The sequence below is a fragment of the Bubalus bubalis genome, chromosome 1, assembly GCF_019923935.1.
Source record: "Bubalus bubalis isolate 160015118507 breed Murrah chromosome 1, NDDB_SH_1, whole genome shotgun sequence".
NCBI classification, from domain to species: domain Eukaryota; kingdom Metazoa; phylum Chordata; class Mammalia; order Artiodactyla; family Bovidae; genus Bubalus; species Bubalus bubalis.
In genome coordinates this window covers 153,951,197-153,971,383 of record NC_059157.1, presented here as the reverse complement: position 1 = coordinate 153,971,383, position 20,187 = coordinate 153,951,197, and the positions used below count along the sequence as shown (strand labels likewise).

The 20,187-nt window shown below is 36.7% G+C and overlaps 2 protein-coding genes across 6 annotated transcripts in view; both read left to right on the top strand.

Moving 5' to 3' along the window:
- Positions 1-15,871, top strand: part of MLF1 (myeloid leukemia factor 1) — a 31,617-nt gene extending 15,746 nt beyond the window's left edge. For 2 of the 5 annotated variants that reach the window (XM_044945484.2, XM_006079556.4), the window contains 5 exons: positions 7,845-7,928; positions 9,014-9,142; positions 11,145-11,304; positions 12,815-12,953; positions 14,535-15,871. In XM_044945484.2, coding sequence (XP_044801419.2) covers positions 7,872-7,928; positions 9,014-9,142; positions 11,145-11,304; positions 12,815-12,953; positions 14,535-14,640 — 591 coding nt within the window. In that variant the 5' untranslated portion in view covers positions 7,845-7,871 and the 3' untranslated portion in view covers positions 14,641-15,871. Of the gene's footprint in view, positions 1-3,494; positions 3,537-7,844; positions 7,929-9,013; positions 9,143-11,144; positions 11,305-12,814; positions 12,954-13,750; positions 13,814-14,534 lie in introns of all 5 variants that reach the window. The other 3 variants (XR_329438.4, XM_006079555.4, XM_025289216.3) reach the window with 3 other exon arrangements.
- Positions 15,872-19,815: 3,944 nt separating this feature from the next.
- GFM1 (G elongation factor mitochondrial 1) overlaps positions 19,816-20,187 on the top strand; it is a 52,662-nt gene continuing 52,290 nt past the window's right edge. The window contains exon 1 of the mRNA XM_006079558.4: positions 19,816-20,028. Coding sequence (XP_006079620.2) covers positions 19,939-20,028 — 90 coding nt within the window. The 5' untranslated portion in view covers positions 19,816-19,938. The remainder of the gene's footprint in view (positions 20,029-20,187) is intronic.

Genomic DNA, 20,187 nt, shown 5'->3' with positions numbered 1-20,187 from the left:
GTTAAAACCAGACATGGAACAACAGACTGGTTCCATATAGGGAAAGGAATAAATCAAGGTTGTATACTGTCACCCTGCTTATTTAACTTATATGCAGAGTATATCATGCGAAATGCCGGGCTGGATGAAGCGTAAGCTGGAATCAAGAAATATCAATAACCTCCGATACTCAGATGACACTGCCCTTACGGCAGAAAGTGAAGAACTAAAGAGCCTCTTGATGAAAGTGAAAGAGGAGAGTGAAAAAGTTGGCTAAAACTCAACATTCAGAAAACTAAGATCATGGCATCCGGTCCTATCACTTCATGGCAAATAGATGGGGAAAACAATGGAAACAGTGAGAGACTTTGTTTTTCTGGGCTCCAGAATCACTACAGTCATGAAATTAAAAGACTCTTGCTCCTTGGAAGAAAAGTTATGACCAACCTAGACAGCATATTAAAAAGCAGAGACATTACTTTGCCAGCAAAAGCCTGTCTAGTCAAATCTGTGGCTTTTCCAGTAGTCATGTATGGATGTGAGAATTGGACTGTCAGGAAAGCTGAGCATCAAAGAATTGATACTTTTGAACTGTGGTGTTGGAGAAGACTTTTGAGGTCCCTTGGACTGCAAGGAGATCAAACCAGTCAATCCTAAAGGAAATCAACCCTGAATATTCATTGGAAGGACTGATGCTGAAACTGAAACTCCAATACTTTGGCTACTTGATGTGAAGGACTGACTCATTGGAAAAGACCCTGATCCTGGGAAAGACTGAAGGCGGGAGGAGAAGGGGATGACAGAGGATGAGATGGTTGGATGGCATCACCAACTCAATGGACATGAATTTGAGCAAGCTCCAAAAGTTGGTGATGGACAGGGAAGCCTGGCATGCTGCAGGCCATAGGATTGCAGAGTCAGACACGACTGAGCGAATGAACTGAACTGAAGATGATGAACCATAGGTGTCAGCTAAAATCTGTGTGTAGCATTATCCAGTAGAATGCTCTGGACGATTTAAATGTTCTAAATCCACCCTGTCCAGTATGATTAGCCACATATGACTACTAGATGCTTGGGGCTGGTGCACTGAGATGACCCAGAGGGATGGTATGGGGAGGGAGGAGGGAGGGGGGTTCAGGATGGGGAACACGTGTATACCTGAGGCAGATTCATGCTGATGTATGGCAAAACCAATACAATATTGTAAAGTAATTAACCTCCAATTAAAATAAATAAATTTATATATAAGAAAAAAACCTTTGAAATGTGCCTAGTGCCACTGAGGAACTGAATTTTCAATTCTAATGATTTAAAATTAATTTTAAATAGCCACATGTAGGTTTTGACTACCTTAATGAAGGGTAGGATAATATTCAAAAAGAGTGCAAAGCTTTTAGCATTTTTAAAAAAACCAACACTGAGTAAAGGACACTAATCACCTACAGGTGAACCTATCATCTTATTTTTTTTTTAATTTAATAATAATCTCAACATTTTCCCAAGAGAAACTGCAGTACTCATCTACCTATTAAATAGAAAGTAAATGGTGATTTTACTATATCAGATTTAGACCAAACCATTTCATAAAACTTTGAACTTCATGGTGTTTTATATAGTAAATACTGCTAGGTAGTATTTACTTACCTCTCCCATCTAAAATCAAGTGGTATATATAATATTATATTCAATTACATTATATTGTATCAACTATCTTAGAAAACTAACACCAGTGTTTTTTTTCCTTGTTCAAGCTATGAAAACTCTTTGCTAAACAAGAATGCTGAGCATTGCCCTAGGGCAGTTGAAGGGCAGTAGTAATTTTTAAATATAGGAATTTCATATGGTTCAGTAGGTTTTCCAAGGAACATTCAGCTTCTTTTTAACCAAAACTCTTCTTTTCCTCTGAATGAGTTATACTGGTGAGATATGGCTCTCCTTTTTACCCCTAGGGTGTGAAACATTTGACATGTTTATGTCTCAGTATGAAAGATTTATGTAAAAGCAAAAAAACCTACATACATTAATTAAAAGAAAACAAACAAACAATAGTAACAACAAAAGACCTCTATCCCAACTTGACTTTTCTAAGTCAGTGTCCTATAATTACATATGAAAGTAGGAATAAAAATTAGAAATTGACTATAGAAGATGGACAAATCAGCTGCCTAGTTTGAAAGCAGCACAGCTAAGTAGAGTAGGCTTTTTGAGCATGCTAACTGTTCTATTTGAACTTTTTAATAATAATTTACACAAAGATTTTTTTCCTCTTTTTGTGAAGTTATAAATTTTAAAATGAATATTTTGATTAAGTAGTGAGTAATATGCTGATGCTTTGTGGATGAAAATTTATATTTCAGATATATACTTGATAACCCTTTTCTTTATTTTTCGCCCATTTCTTGGCATTTGTCATCTTTCTCAGCCCTATTATGAGGGAAAATAGAGCTTCCTACAAAAGTAGGAAAGGCATCAGTTATGCCATTTCTTTGTACTATTAGCTTTTTCTTCAGTTCATGATTTCTTTATTGGGATGTTTTTAAGCCAGTATCTGTAAGTTTATTTCATTAGGCACTTTATAATTCAAGATATAACACATGACCATCTGACAGATTGAGAGATGGTGCCAGAGTCAATGTAAAATCTGTTTTTCCTTTTAGCTAAAAGAAACAATGAGGAATTTTACTGGTGTACAAATACACTTTGGAGATTATGTTCTAAATTTATTATAAAATTTAAACACAGTTTTCTCTAGTTTTTTGACATAACTTACACAGGGAAGAAATTATCACTGAATGATAGTATAATTTTGTATATACCTTTTACCAAGAAACTCAAAATTTATTTTCAACATTTGAAACTTCCAAGTAATGAAAGTTTTTAATTTATATATGTATCTAAAAATTTATTTTTATTATTCCATCTATTATGCTTAACATTCTTTTTCCTATCAAAGACTAAATATCTTTAAACCTATATGCATGATCCTTTCTGAACTCTGTATTTCTTATTCCATATTAGTTCTTAGGAGGTATCCATTAAATTTTTTGACCAATATCTCTTCTAAGCTTTTGAAATGTTATTAATATAGATACTTTCGATTTTTAATTGGTTTCAGGCAAGATTAAATGATTTTTTAAAAATATGGAATCCTTGAACAAAAGAAAGATGATATAATCTTAATCATTATACCTTATGTGTTAATTTTGGTGTGAATTTGCATTTTCTTTGAAAAATGTTTGTCTTAGTCCATAGCAATTACTTTCTCTTTAATAAATACTAGAGTGGTCTTATTTAAAAGAGATATGTGGTCTCCTTGTTTGTCGTCTTATCTCATGTCAGACTCTATAATGAATAATAAGCAGATAACTTTAAATATATATATTGAGCTCTTTTTGATTAAACGGTTTTGTAATTTGGTTAGCTCTGAACTATGCGATTATGTAGTGTATTACTTTCTTTTTCAGAGATTGTTGTATAATAAATATACCAAAATTAATTGGATTTTTTTCTAGGCAATGAGTTCTCTTGTGCCTTTTGGCAGTTTTGGTGGTATGGTTCGTATCATAAGACACAAGCCATTTTAGCAATATTTTCTGACAATATTTTATTTCTCATTAACTCAAGCATACTGAATCGGCATGCCATCTCACTTTCATAACAGCTTTTAGCATTTGTTACTGAAAACTTGTTTTGTGTGTTAAATTTGTCTTAGAATGTTTAGGCCTGTGTTTTGTGGAGTACCTCACGTCAACATAAAAAAAATCAGTTTTCCAAAAGAAAAAGTACATTTTGGTTGATGATGATTCACTTTATTTACAAAAGGGATCCCCGTAGTTGTGTTTAAAAGTTGGAGACTTCCACTTGCTTATGCTGACTTTTCAAAAAGTAAAAAAGCACCAAATTGAGGATAGACAAGCACATCTGGAAAAGCTCAGACTGACTGCTTTTTCTATCACTCTGTTGTCAGTTCAGTCATGCTTTCCTTTCCCATGTCCAAGCACTCTGCAGCCAGCTTTTTTCTCCTACCCGTTTTTCTCTGAGCCTTTGGTCCTCTTTTGCTGTGCTGCTAATTTCTAACACACTTAAAGGCAATCTGGGGAGTGGCAGAGAATAGCATCTCACCTTGGAGCACTTTCTATGCATGCATCTATACGCTCATGAAAAAGTTTTTTGAATTCTCTTGTGCCAGACTTTAGCCATTTCTTACCTTAAAATTTGCTTTATAAACTTTGTTCTTCCTAGTCAGAGTTTTTTGTGGGACAAGCAATGAAGGAAAAAAAAAACAGCTGTAGCACAGAGTTATCAGTCAAGTAATCAGGAAATTCAGCATGCTTTGGGCACACAGATAGAAAAAAGCCTTTAGCCCAGACCTTTGGGTTGGTGGAGTAGAGGTCAGTTAGAGAAGACTCTTGAGCCTTAAGGATTAATAGGAATTAGCCAGGAAAAGCTGGGAAGGGAGAAGAGATATCAACACAGAGGAAATAGCATGTGTAAAGACTGGGAGGTTAGGGAGCCCAAAGATATTTGGGGTTATTTGGCCCTAGCGTGTGAGTTGGAAAATAGGTATAGGTAAGGATGATGAGGTACCGGGGGGACTTCTTTTGGCCCTGATAAGGACTGTGGACTTTAACAAAAGAGCAGGAGAAGCAATTGATGAATTTTTGTCAAAATAGTATGAGAATCAGATTCTTATTTTTTGAAAAAGCATTGTCCCTGCAGGGAAGACAGGTATTAGAAGGGGCCAGAGTGGAGGCAGAGAGGCTAGGAGGCTGACAAAGTGTTCTAAGTATGAGTGATAGATAGCTTCTACTCAAGTAATAGCTGTGGTGATAAAGAGAAATAATCTCTTTTGAGAGAGTTACATAAGTAAATGGATAGCACTTGGCGATTCATTCGGCTGTTGGATCAGTAGAGAAGGGGAAGAAAAGTTTTATGCTTATTTTTCTGGCCTGAGGAATTAGATGAAAATGCCACTGAGCTAAGGAACAGAGCATTGAGGCAGTGCCAGTATGAGGGCAGGAGTGCTCAGAAAGATCATTTCAGGTCTGGATGTTTTGCAGTTGAGGCATCTGTGGGCTGTTCAGGTTGATTTATCCAGTAAGCAGTTGGATATATGAGCTTGAACTGAGCTACAGATAATTAGTTCATTCATTCAGCAAATATTTATTGAGCCCTCCTATGCACCAGGGGTTGTTTCTAAAGTACTGGGAATATGGTTTTGAGTAAGACAGAGATGATAGCCCTGCCTTCACAGAGGTTATTTTTACAGAGTGGGAGGACAGACAATAAAGAACAAAATAATTCAGATAGTCAAAGTGCTTCTAAGTGCTTTGAAGGAGACGAAATGGGCAAATGATACAGGGACAGGTTCAGGTGGAGCAAAGATTAGACAGGTAACCTTTCGAAGGAGGTGATACTTGAATGATGAGAAGAAACTAACGATACTGAGTCAGGAGAGAACATTCTAGGCAGAGAGAAGAGCAGCTGTACAAAGTTCCTGAAGGCCTCCAAAGCCCACTGGAATCTCAGCTCTAATTTGTACCTCCCCTTTTTGTCAAGGCGTTGGGCCACCCGCATAACAAGTACAGAAACATCTTTTAATGGCTGACAGTGATTTGAGAAGAGACAAAATATACCCAAAACATGTGATCTTTTTCCCCTCACTTTCCTTAGGCTAGCTCTTTAGCCTCTCTTGAATTCTCTCTTAAACAACATTGATTCTCAGTGTAATGCTGAAACAAACAATTCACAGTATTTCTGGAATTGTGTTGAATCTCTGAAATGCAGATTAATTCTGTTGCTGTCCTTTGCATCCTAAGTGTGAAAGTTGCTCAGTCGTGTCCGACTCTTTGTGACCCTGTGGACTGTACAGTCCATGGCATTCTCCAGGCCAGAATACTGGAGTGGGTAGCCATTCCCTTCTCCAGGGGATCTTCCCAACCCAGGAATTGAACTGGGGTCTCCTGCATTGCAGGTGGGTTCTTTGTCAGCTGAGTTATCAGGGAAAGATGTATCATATTTCCTAAATGCGTCTTTGTTGTTCTGTACTATGGTTAGAAGTGAAGTGATGTGACAGTCGCTCAGTTGTGTCCAATTCTTTGCAGTAACGTGGACTGTAGCCCACCAGGCTCTTCTGTCCATGGGATTCTCCAGGGGAATACTGGAGTAGGTTGCATTCCATTCTCCAGGGGATCTTTCTGACCCAGGGATCGAACCTGGATCTCCGGCATTGCAGGCAGATTTCTTTGTTACTGAGCCACAGGGGAAGCCCACAATGGTTAGTGCAGATTCTAAAGAGGAATTTGATTTTTCTATTTCCTATGGTATGTGAACATGTTAGTCACTCAGTTGTGTCCAACTCTTTGCAATCCCATGGACTGTAGCCTCGGTCGATAGAATTCTCCAGGAAAGACTACTAGAGTGGGTTGCCATTAGCAATAAAAACCCAATAGAAGGCAGAGATGTAAACAGACCTTTGATAATTCTTTACTGAGTCCCAGAATAGGGTACAAAGCAAAAGAATCTCCAGAAGGGCTGAAATACCAGCACTGCTTAACAATGCCTTACATGTAGGAGTCAAAAGACTCCTCCTGCTTGAGCGAGGGAGTCCCTGGAACCAGAAACTCCTAACAGTAGGCGATGCTTTGGCTGACACACTAGAATATGTGCTTCGCTTTTTGATTCCTGGTGATCGTTCCAGTGATAAAACCTAAAATCAATAGGAGATTTTTCTGAGCAGTGTTTCTCTGCCTCAATGATGCTACTTTCATATTGGGCCAGATAACTTGTTGTGGGGAGCTGTCCTACATTCTTGTGCTTTGTAGCATATTTAACAGAATCCCTTGCCCCTGTCACTGGGTGCCAGTCATATGCCCTCCTCAGTTGTGACAAACAAAAATGAGTGTAATGATTTAAAAATGTCCCTCTGGGGTAAAAATCACTCTTGGCTAAGAAACCACTGTTCCAGAGGAATTCTTAACTGTTCTTGGAGAGGAGCACACCTCATGCTTCAAGGGGATGCCCTACTGAGCAATCAGTGATAGGCAGCAATTCCAAGACCTGTTAGTGGAATGATTCAACCTCCGTCACTTGGCACCAACTCTGATGGAAAGGCTTCCCTGGTGGCTCAATAAAGAGTCTGCCTGCAATGCGGAAGACCCGGGTTTGATCCCTGGGTTGGGAGGATCCCCTGGAGAAGGAAATGGCAACCCACCCCAGTACTTTTGCCTGGGAAATCCCATGGATGGAGGAGCCTGGTGGGCTATAGTCCACGGGGTTCCAGAGTTGAACACGACTGAGCAACTAACACTAACGCCGATGGAAAGAGGGCTGGCTACTCCAGAGTCAGCTTCTCTGAGCCATGTGGTCCTGCTGGAGATGACACTGCTATCTTACACTCAGGTTTTATTTATTTGCCTGGTGGGATATACAGAGATAAGAAGGAAAAATTTGAAGACTAGTCTATGCTAAAGCTGTACCAGCCCAGAATATACCACTCAGTATTTAAATAGCAACCAAATTATGTTTTCAGCAAGTTGAATGATATGTATGTGTATATTTACCTGTTCTTGCATGTATATTCATGCGGATATATACACATGTATGTATGCATGTGTTTATAGTGTTACAGCTTCCTAACCATTTATATGCTGGCTGTCTAGGATTGTGTGTATGCTTCAAAGTGTTCTTTAACAAATCACTTTCATTGTTTAGTCCTTAAATTATTTTTGCCTGGTTGATCACTGCATGAGATCCCACAGCAAAGTCAAGATAAAAAAAGAAATTCAGCTGTTTGGGGAAGGTGGATTTGCTTCTTTCGTGTTGTATTTATAGTTAATAACATACTTCCTAATGTCCTGTAGCATACAGATGTCAGCCCTTTTCAGGCAATGGACCGAATGATGTTAAATATGCGAAACAGTATGCAGGAATTACAAAGAAACTTTGTAAGTACTAAAAGATGGATGAGAATGTTGTTTTCCACTATTGGTATCCTATATTATAGTGGCTTTCAACCATTTTCTAACCATAGTCCCCAGAAACTAAAAAATATATCTTAAATCATGACACTACTTGTGTACTGTACATATTGTACACCTGAAATGAAAGTTTCATGAGAAAAGGATCATGCTGTTTACAATGTCTATTGATATTTTCTATTTTATTTCATATTTTAAAAATCCTGGTCACAACCTATCAAAATGATCTCATAACCTACAAGTTTGATAAATAGCATCACTTAAAATTTCAAAATAAAAAATTCAACCTCAAAAATATTTATTCTGCTGAAGGTCACTGTTGTAATGAACATTTTATATGAGTTTAGATTTTTTATTATGTATATAACTTGTCTACTTAAAAAAATTATAGCATCTAAGTTATTAAGTTTTAATGTTTAAAAATAACTCAGAATAGAAATTTTAAGAATGATATTTAGAAACTGGATTAGAGTCATATAGTCTGAATACTTATAAACTAGTACTAATATTCTTTCTTTTCTACTCAAAACATTAATCATAATCAAAATAATAACTTGATTCAGTATGAAGACCAACCATATTATTTTGGTCATCCAGTTTGAAATCTAAGGACATCTCATAATGTCCAAATCTTGGACATGAGAAGTGTAGCATTGGTATCCACAGAAGGTATAAACTTCTTGGCATATGGTTAACTGGCTCAACATTGGCAAAATTGCTCACAAAAGTTAACCACTGACTATAAAAGTATCATGTGCTTCAAAGCATAACATCTATAAACTTAAGCCTTGAAGTCTTTGACCTCAAAGATTTGAGGAATTCAAAGTGAATCACTTGTTATTCATTATTCCTTACAAGAGGAGTGTGAATTGGTACCTAAAATGGAAGGAGGTTAGGGCCTTCATGGGGGTACCATTTGGATACATCATACTAACCATATACAGTATCTTTACTAGAACTTACAGCTAGTGTTGTTGCTTATTTGAATCTTCTGACATTAGTCTTCATATTTGACTGAACTCACTGGATATACAATTTATATTTATCTCCAGGGTCACCTTTCAATGGATCCAAACGGACATTCATTTAGTTCCTCCTCCGTGATGACTTATTCCAAAGTAGGAGATGAACCGCCAAAGGTTTTCCAGGCCTCAACACAAACCCGTAGGGCTCCAGGAGGAGTAAGTACTTTCTTGGAACTTTATAAAGTTATGGAATGATAGATCACCCATATCAAATTTTAGCTATTAAAACTTGACCTGGTACTGGTGCGGAAAAGAGAAGAGGGAAGAAAACACAAAGCAGAGTGAAAAGCAGTAAAGTTGACGGTAGTTTTTTATCCTAAGGCATTCTCTGTCTCCCCCACTGCTAGTGGGGGAGATGGTGCAGGAGCCATTCTGGACCTCTGCAATGAAGGGAGCACTGCAATAAAATGTGTCACACGAATTTCTGGTTTTCCCGTGCATATGTTTATTCTATTCTGTTGTTATTAAGTTTGCAATAGCATTATGTCTAAAAAAGCAATGTAATCACCATAATATAAAGGCTACCCACTCCAGTATTCTGGCCTGGAGAATTCTATGGACTATATAGTCCATGGGGTCGCAAAGAGTCGGACACGACGGAGCAACTTTCACTTTCGCTCACTTGTCCCCCCGCCTACCTCCATTTGTGCCCCCAGGTGCTTTTTTATCTTTAATGTCTATTGATGTTTATTACCTTTACATGTTGACAAGGGAAGTAGACACTAAAGTCTTTGTTTCATGAAATAAATGTCTACAGTTAGTTTATATTTGAAGTAAATGAATATTCTAACTCATAAAATATTTCAAGAGTACAGACAGAACATAAAGAATAATATAAATACCCCATATTTCTTTAATCCAGTTTAGTGAAGTCATAATGCTTTTCTCTAAGTTGTCTTTTGTTCTCTTTTTAAGCAAAATGCAGTTAAAATTTCCAATATGCTCCTCCCTCCTTGGTCCCTTTTCCCTTTCTCCCTCCCCAAAGAGAACCACTTTCTTATACAGGCATACCTCATTTTACTGGTCTTTGCTTTATTGCACTTCACAGATAAGTTGCATTTTTTGCAAACTGAAGGTTTGTGGCAATCCTGTGCTGTCAGGTCGTAGTTAGCAATTTTTAGCAATAAAGTGTTTTTATATTATGGTGTGTACATTTCTTTTTTAGACATAATGCTACTTCAAGCTTAATAACAACAGAATAGAATAAACATTACTTTTATATGCACGGGAAAACCAGAAATTCGTGTGACACATTTTATTGCACTATTTCCTTCATTGCAGAGGTCCAGAATGGATCCTGCACTATCTCTGAGGTATGCCTGTACCTGGAACTTACCACTTTGATGCATGCTTTTATGATTTCATTAGTTATGTATGCTCCATATACAATATAGTGAATCATTTTACAGGTTTCTAAACTTTGTGTAAATGGTTTCCAAGCACACATGACTTTGCTCTGCAATTAGACTTTGCTCAGTAATTGCTTCTGAGATTTGTTCAAGTTGATATGTGTAGCTCTGGTTTCTTTATTTTAACTTCTATATAATGTCCAAAATATGAATATACCACAGTTTTAAAATCTACTTTTCTAATAATAGATTACGTAGGTGTTTATAATTTTTCACTTATTCATCTTCATGGCTGTCCCCTTGTGCAGAAAGGGCTAGGAATGCTATTGTTGGACTGGAGGAAGTGCATGTCCTCATCCTCACCTAGAAATTGCCAACTTTGTATCATGTAGGGATTGAAACAGTTGACTCCTACAGATTTTGGTATGAGTTGCTACTTTTCCATTTATTCTATTTGTTAGTACTTATCCTAAAGAAAATTAGGGGTTGCCTGTCTAATGGGTGACTTAAATGAAAACAATATTTTAAGTCATATCATGACTGCTGAATAATTAGTTGCCCTTACATGTATTCTTTTTTTAAATAATTATACTGGTTCTGCTTGTCCTAGACATTTTAATTTTAAGCAGGTCAGGAAATATCAGAGAATTATTACCATAATTTTAGTACAAGTTGGTAGTGGAACTAAGTACCCATTATTTTTAGAGCAATATATTTATTTTCTTACCTGTATGGGTAAGTAGGTTGAGGAGTTTATATGCTATATTTATATAAATAAGAAGTAATTTTTATACTCTTCGTTTTCACAGATAAAGGAAACCAGGAAGGCACTAAGAGACTCTGACAGTGGGCTAGAAAAGATGGCTGTTGGCCATCACCTCCATGACCGAGCTCATGTCATTAAAAAGTCAAAGAACAGCAAGACTGGAGATGAAGAGGTCAATCAAGAGTTCATCAATATGAATGAATGTAAGTTATCAGAAAAAATGGCATTCTTCCTCTTGAAGTTAAAATAGCAGCTGTACCAGTAGCACTTGGTGAGAATTTTTTTAATAGAAACATTTCATGTGATCTTTCAGGCAGTTTATGAATTGTATATGTAGGCAAGACATCATCAACATAGTAATAAAATTGTGGTTTCATTGTTTCAATAGTAGATCTGTTTTTTCATAGTGATTTTTTAATGTTGAGTATCATTTATTTTTTGTTTTATACTTGGAAAATGGAATCTTTCATTTTTTAGTAAAGCTGTCATTAGTAAAAATGAGTTTTTATATATTTGTGGTTATCAAAGAAGTATATTTGAAAAGCATAAAAAAGTACAAAGAAAGAAAATAAAATCATCCATAATTCCAACCCAAAATACTAGTATTAATGTGTTAGTATATATATTCCTAATAGTTTTATGTATATATAAACATATAAACACACATACTTTTCTTTTTCAAAATTAGTATTTTACCATCTATATAGTTTATATTGTGCTTATTTTAATTCCCAACTATAATTGTGAACAGCCACCTATGATGTTACTTTTTCAAAAACATTCTAAATGGTTACCTAAAAGTGATAATATATATGGATCAAGCTCATCTCTTCCACTTCCTATATTTCCTACTCATTCTTTAATGCCTTCAATTCTTTCTAGTGTCCTAACTCTTCTCATTATAGATTTTAAGTTATATTCATTTCCTGTTTTTAGAAAGTATTTTAAGTAAAAATGTTTTATAATAGTAAAGAGTTTTAATTATTGTTTTATTTTAGAGAAAGAAATTCTCTTCAGGTTGGAATTGGAGAAAATTATTCTTATGCAGTGAGATGAAAGCCACAACATCTTAACCTTTCTTTAATTTTAACCTTTGCAATTTGGTCATATTTTAAATATATACAGAATACTTCACAATAATTAACATATTGAAGAAAATTTTGGCAAAGTAACATTGTTGTATAGGCAATCTGAAAGAACAAGTATTGTCATTTACTTATCGTTATTATAGAATTTAGATTACCTACTTCATAGCAACATAAATTGGCAGATGAGTAACCTATCTTAGGAAACTGAAACAGAAACTTGTAAGGCCAAACTATGTAGTGAAATTGTGAGATTAATAGGAAGTGCTTGTCCCAGGAGGAGTGTCCTCCAAGTACAGAGGAAAAGTGGGATCACTGTGAGATGACCCAGGAAAAAAGAAAGACTGTAAGTCAGTGTCACTGGGTCATGGGGTCCAGGAATAGAACAACATGATATCCAGGCAGGTTTGTGAAAAAACAACTCATCAATAACCAAATTACCAGCAGGAATAGGAGAGGAACAAATAGAAAAGGAAGTATCACTCTGAGTCAAAGACCTTTATATTTGAAGCAGTTTCCTATCTCTAAGGTTAGGCCAATGGAAACACCAGGGAACGTGTAGGGAGCAAAGCAGTTACTGACAGTTGACACCTTACTACTTACCCTTTCATTTTGATATTTAATGTAGGTGATGCTCATGCTTTTGATGATGAGTGGCAAAATGAGATTCTGAAGTACCAGCCAAGGGGACAATGGCGCAATGTAGATAACTCTAGGATGCGAAGTGTTGCTCATGAGAATTCAGGATCCCGAGAACTTAAAAGAAGGTAAAAGTTATTTCTAATTAAATTGTGTTTTTTAAAAACAAATTAGAAGGAAAGTTATGTAATTTTACCTCTGTTATCAGGAAGTTTTGATTTATGACCAGGTGATTTGTATCAATGTTTTGTGAAAGATGTAATAATTTTAAATTACATCCGAGTATTCCAACAGAAATTTAAATTTGTACCTGAAACCCAATAATATTTTAGGATTGTATGACTAGTAACTCACTAGCAAATTATGCTTTAGACAGTAGCACTAAAATCCTCCTAAGGAAAAGTGATATACTATAATGCAGTTATTCTTATGCAACAGATTCTCATCTGGAGAGAGGAGGAGTTGTACATTTTGTACTAGGTAAAGAAACCGGTGTTGTACTAGGTAAAGATACTGGCATTTAGGGATATGGTAAGGGGAGAGGGACTGTATGTATAAAAGGCTGAACAAAACTTCCCTAACAGATCAAAATTGAGCATTTAATGGCAAACATATTTTTAGATACTTACGTATTAAATAGTATGTTACAATATCTGTATTAGATATTCTGGAAGAATTTTTCAAAAACTTTAGCCTCATTTGGAATTATCTTTTGGAATAGATGTGAAAAACAAATATCCTTAACCAACTTTAAAGATGAGACTTGGACACATTTAGTGTATATTCTAGAGTTGCAATTTAATTTGGTTCTCTGGGGAAAAATTGAAAACACTACCTAATTCCTGTTGCCATTAGACTTAAGAGAGAGAGAGAGAGAGAGAGAGAGAGAGGCCTCACCAGGCCTCAAAACAGAAATCTGTTCTAGGCTATAAGAGAGTGGAGGATCGCTGCAGAAGGTGGAAGGCTGCCCAGAACCAGCAAGCAACAAGTGGGTACCAAGTAAACCAGAAGCCTTGTGCAGAATTTTGTGTGCTAACATCTTTTATTTTAAAATACTTGTCTAGGAATTTAGAGCCCTAATGTTTTCCATAGAAAACTTGCTCCCCTATTAATTGTAAACCATAATTGTCTCCCTTTGAAAAGTTCATTGATAAAAACCTAACAGTGCTATAATCAAACCTAAGTTTGCCTGTGAGATTCAGGTCCCAGCTAGAGAAAAGCATGCTCCTTATAGATGGTTTATAAATCTATAACCCTATCAGTGGCATTTTCTGTAAACCAGCACTGTCCAGCTGAACTTTCTGAAATGATTTTTTGCAGTGATGAAAACATTATACATCTGTACTGTCTAGTATGGTAGCCACTAGCCCCACGTGGCTGTTGAATCACACTTGAAATGTCAGTGATGCAACCAAGGAACTGAATTTTGAAATTCTATGTTATTTTAATTAATTTAAATGTAAATAATGTGGCTAGTGGCTATGATGTTGGACAGCATGGTTCAAAGGTAAACAGTTAAATCTGTCTCAGGGAAGCAGCTGTTGCTCTCTTAAATGTTAAGTGAAATTGTCTGCCATATGTTTTTCAAAGCTATTACGGAACTCTTAAGATAAAACTCACCTTAAATTACAGTGGCCTTTATCAAGTTTGTGTTGATGTTTTAATGACCATTTAAAAATGATGTTAATGTTCATATGTATATTTCTTAGGGAGAAACATCATCAAAGTCCAGCCATTGAACATAGAAGAAGATCAAATGTTTTTGTGGACAAACTCAACATCAAAGGATCACCTGTGAAAATCAACAAAAAATAAATAGCATTGCATTTGATTTCTTTAGTTTTGATTATTTTAACAGAGAAAGTAATGGTGCTGGGTAATACACATAAGACCAATCTTTTGTTATTAAATCAGTACTGTTCTTAGCAACTTTCTTCTGAATGTTCTTAAAAGTGATCGCTTTATATTGTCCCTACTTTAGGAATAAAACTTGACTCTTCAACAGTGCAAGCTGTTCTCTAACACTCTTTAAAACATAACACATGCTGATTTTGCTTTCATAATTATTTTTATATTGGTTATGTTTTCCCCTGTATATTCAAGATTGAATGTACAACTGTTCTATCATATAAAATTAGTTAAAATAAGTAAACTGCTCAAAAATAGTCCCAGTTTTTTAGCAACACTGTAATAGAGTGATGTTAATAAAGGTGAAAATTATTTAGCTCAAATTTTATAATGTGTTTATGTAGCCAGCCAGCTTAAAGAATTTTTGAAAATAAAGCAAAAACTATACTAGTACTCTTATAAAAAGTTAGTTGTTTTTTTGATAAAGGACATAAAGAATAAGCAAATAGTTCATTTTTGAAGAGATTTTAAATTGCTAATATACCTGAATTTTCTTCTTATCATTTCTTTATACAGTGTATTCTTTTTTTGTTCTGTATTACATTTTTAACACTCATCAGACTTTCCATTGACGTTTCTCTTTAACATCTTAAGGTAGCATATTTCTGTTCTCCTTTCTCACAGACAGCTTAATTTATCTCCATGGTTAAGATTCTAAAGTTGGATTGTCCTTGGAGAAACTCTGCTCAGCCTCTTTGTGACATTTAGAAAAATGCATTTGGTATTCTGCAAACCTTAATGATTGATTGTCTCAGAATTTTTTAGACAGATGATGTGTGTGTTTGAGCAAGGTACTTAATAATTCAACTGTTCCCTTTTTAATTATACTATTTAAAAATTCAGCTCTTGAATTTTTTGTTCTAGAATTATAGCATTGATCTGTTTATATAAATTTAAGTATAAAGCTTATGAAAATATAAAATCTTAACTCTTTAAGTTTTTGTTGTTTCAAAGGGAGAAAAAAAGAACAAAGTCAACTAACACTCTATAATCCTAATATCTTCCTTTTTAAACTTTGGAATTAGAATTGTGTAATTGTGCTTATACTCTTCTAATTTTCTGTATCATACCCTGTTAATATTAGTAGTCGTGTTTCATGCCTTTAGTCACTAAAATAAAATGCAAATGTGTCATCTCATTTTTAGAATGGAAAGTGAGCATGTATCAGTTAAAGATGTTAAAATTTTCCTCTTATGAATAATGATTATACTAATAACATACTATTACACATTGGGAACTTATCATAAGGCATTGGTTTTAAATAATACATTTGTGTAAATTCACTGGATAGATCAAAATCCAGTAGACACTGTAGTTATTCTCCTAAATTATTATACTGATCGTTAACTCAAATCATTGTATTCAAATATGAAACACACTTGAATAAATATTGTAGTTATAAGAGTATAACTTCCATGCATCATATAACAGAATTCATAGATACATTTTTCACCCCAATTTGTTCACTGGCAGTCATGTTAAAATTGAATTAAATATGTATTTCCTCTTCTGCCACAGTGCTTCCTGCTACTGCTAAGTTGCTTCAGTCATGTCCGACTCTGTGCGACCCCATAGATGGCAGCCCACCAGGCTCCCCTGTCCCTGGGATTCTCCAGGCAAGAATACTGAAGTGGGTTGCCAGTTCCTTCTCCAATGGATGAAAGTGAAAAGTGAAAGTGAAGTCGCCCAGTCGTGTCCGACTCTTTGCGACGCCATGGACTGCAGCCTACCAGGCTCCTCCGTCCATGGAATTTTCCAGGCGAGAGTACTGGAGTGGGGTGCCATTGCCTTCTCCTACAATGCTTCTTAGGGGGCCATTTATAAAATATGTGACATCCAGAGATTAAATGTCAACTCTTTACATTCACACACTACTGAAATTGACTTTTTCCAGAATTTATTTTTATCCTAATTCTGAAGTCAGTGAAAGTCACTCAGTTGTGTCCAGCTCTTTGCAACACCATGGACTATACAGTCCATGGAATTCTCCAGGCCAGAATACTGGAGTGGGTAGCCTTTCCCTTCTCCAGGGGATCTTCCCAACCCAGGGATTGAGCCCAGGTCTCCAGCATTGCAGGCAGATTCTTTACCAGTTGAACCACAATGGAAGCCCATTCTGAAGTCAACAAGTATAGAAACTATACTTATAGTTTTTATATTATTTTTTCTTTATTGACAACCACTTATCTTCCTGGAAGTCTGTGTCTTTGGGGAATGTAAGGATATTAGCTATTTGGTGAATGTGGCCTTGACAGTAAGGTCAAGTTGAGTACTTAGGTTCCTTGCTACTTTAGCGATTTTCCTGGTAACTCAGTCCCAGTGATAGATCTCCATTACTTACGTTTATGATTTCATTATCCATTACTGTCACAAAGCAGTGGCAGGAGCACATTAGTAGCAAATGGTGACTTGCTCATGGCAACGTGATGGTATTTGGATGTGGGGCCTTTGTAAGGTTATGAGGGTGGAGCCCTCCTGAATACAATTAAAGCCTTTGTAAAGGAGACCGACTTTGTAGACTTGAATTTGATCAAACTCTGGGAGATAGTGGAGGACGGACTGGCATGCTACAGTCCATGGGATTGCAAAGAGTGGGACATGACTTAGCAACTCAACAACAACAAAAAAGAGACCCTGGGTTTCCCTGGTGGTTTTGGCGGTAAAGAATCTGCCTACCAATGCATGAGATGTGGGTCTGATCCTTGGGTTGGGAAGATCCCCTGGGGGAGGAAATGTATTTTCCTGGAGTATTTCCCACTCCAGTATTCTTACCTGGGAAAATCCAATGGACAGAGGAGCCTGGTGGGCTACAGTCCATGGGGTTGTGAAGGGTCAGACATGACTGAGCGACTAAACAACAAAAACAACAAACGAGACCCTAGACAGCTCACCTGTTCTTTCTGCCTTGTGCGCACACAGTGAGAAGTTGGCTGCCATGAACCAGGAAGTTCCACACACTGTCACTGAATCTCCTGGAGCCTTGATCTCAGGCTTCCCACCCTGAAGAACTGTGTGAAATAAATTTCAGTTGTTTACAAGTCACCCAGTCTATGGTGCTTTTGTTATAGCAGACTGAATGGACTAAGATGGTAATATTCAGCTAGTCAGGCTAGGATATTTTCTAGAATCTACTGAGGTTTGACTAGACCCTCACTGCACTGAATCAGGACCTTCATTGAATTTATCTTTATTCTATGTGCAACTACTTTAAATGTATGTGTATTTTTTGCCATTTTAAAACTTAAGTATAAAGTGTGAAACCTAGCTAGACGGTTTTTGGTTTTTGTCTTCCAGTTCTTTCTGTGGAACAAACAAAAGTTTATTACTTTGGTTAAAAGTGGTGATTAATAAAAAAAAATTAAGAATATACTTGGTATAATAATTACAGAAAAATATGAATATAAATATACACACAGAGAGTATGAATTTTTACTCTAGGAAATTTAGTTTGTTAAAATGGTAATTTCAAAAAGCAATTTCAAAAGTAACACACTTTTTTACTTAAATTATATCTTAAAATTAAAACCTTAATTTTATTACCATTTACATAACTATTAGTTAATTTGTATATTTTAAACAAATACAAAGGTTTATAAAGACTCAATTTTTGAAAGCCTACAAATAAAGTTTGCTTAAAAGTGTATTCAACATTAATGGATTTATTCATCAAAGTCAGTCCTTTACTACAAATTAACACATGGTTGATAGACAAAAAATAAGTCCAAAATTCATCATTGAATCTATGATTTTTCCTGTCTCTTGTAATTTACTCTGATTTCTATTTATTTGCACTTACTCATTTAACAAGTATTTATTGAGCACAGCAAGGAGTACAGCAATTAACAAAATCAAATCACTGTCCTTTTGGAGCAGTCCTCATTGGGAGAGTCAGACAATAGACAGTTGTGTAAAGTGTGTCAGGATCTAAGAAGAGCTCTGAAGGAAAACGAAGCAGTGCACAAACATAGGGAAGAGCTTGCTGTTTTAGAAGAGTTGGTCAGGGAACAGCTAATTGATAGAGGATATTTGAACAGAGAAGAAAGGGAAAGAGCCAAGCCTGTATCAGGAGGAGAGCGCTGGCTCTGGTTCTGAGGGTCAGCAAGGAGGCGGAGAGGAAAAAGCAAGCGAAGTAGGGCTATGCTGGCGTGGCTGCTCAAGCAAGGCTTTGTAGGTGCTTATTCTGAAGGTTTTGTGTTTTTTTAATTTAGTTATTTAAATTTTTAAGGTAATGAAAAGCTTTCAGATTAAAAAATTAGTTATAAAAAATTTCAAGCCTACGCTAAAGTAGAGATGACAGTGACTGATTCACTGAATGGGTGTTTTCAGCAGAAACATGACACCCTCACGCTTAAAAGGATCCCTTTTAGTGCGTGTGAAGGAATAGACCGAGCAGCTGCAGGGCAGAAGCAGTAAGGTCAGGTAGGCTATGACAGTTAAGTCCGTAGAGATAGCAGTGCTTTGAGAGGTGGGGAGAAGGTGCAGATTCTGGATCCATTTTTTTTTAACGTAGTGCTCATAGTACATGCCGACTGACTAGAGCAGCAAAGTCAAAGAAGGGTTTAAAGTGACATTTTTTGGTCCCGGCAACTCGAGGAATGGCGTTTCCGTTGAAAGGAAGACTGCGGAAGAAGGTTTTAAGGGGAAGATCATTAGCTCCTATGCCTCCAAGAAATCGAAGTGGAATTTCAAGGATGCTATCTTCTATATGGACGTCACATAATGTTTAACATCGAACAACGATGGAACGTCTTGAGAAAAATCACTTGTAGATATTTTATTATTTTCCCAAGTTTTTTACAGATCATATCCTGTAGATTATTTTTTCATATTTTGTAGTAGCATAAATAACTTTGAATTTTAATTTTAAATACTATTATAAACATATTTCCACTTTGCTATATAGGCAAAGCAAATAAAGGCTGCATCTTTCTGGCAGCATGCATAAAAAGCCTGATTAGCTACGCAAAGCGCCTGCACTTTCTCTTCCCAGTCGGTAGAGGGCATCCGGGCAGCGGAGGACGCCGCTCTACTCTGAGATCCGGAAGCTTCTCCCTCTCTCTTTTTTTCTCTCCTCCCTCGTATCCTTCGCCCCGGAAGTGCTCTTCGGCACAGATTGCCGGCGTGACTTTGACCGCTTCCAGTAGTAGTGCTGGTTGCTGGACAGAGCCGGAATCGAGGGACTTTCTGTCCTGAGCTGCGTTCGCCATGAGGTTGCTGGGAGCTGCCGCCGCCGCGGCTGTGGGCCGCGGGCCGCTCCCGCGGGTCCCCGCAGCCCTGGGCTGGCAGGGGAAGCAGGTAGTGGAGTCCGGCGGGGCGAGACCGCACTACGGTCTGCACACCTTGGGTATCTGCACAGCTGCTGGTTATTAATGAGCAGCGTCTCTGTGCCCTGGGAGGTTGGGCGGCCTCCGGTTAAGCCTTGTATTTTTGGTATACCTTAAAGACAAGAGGTAA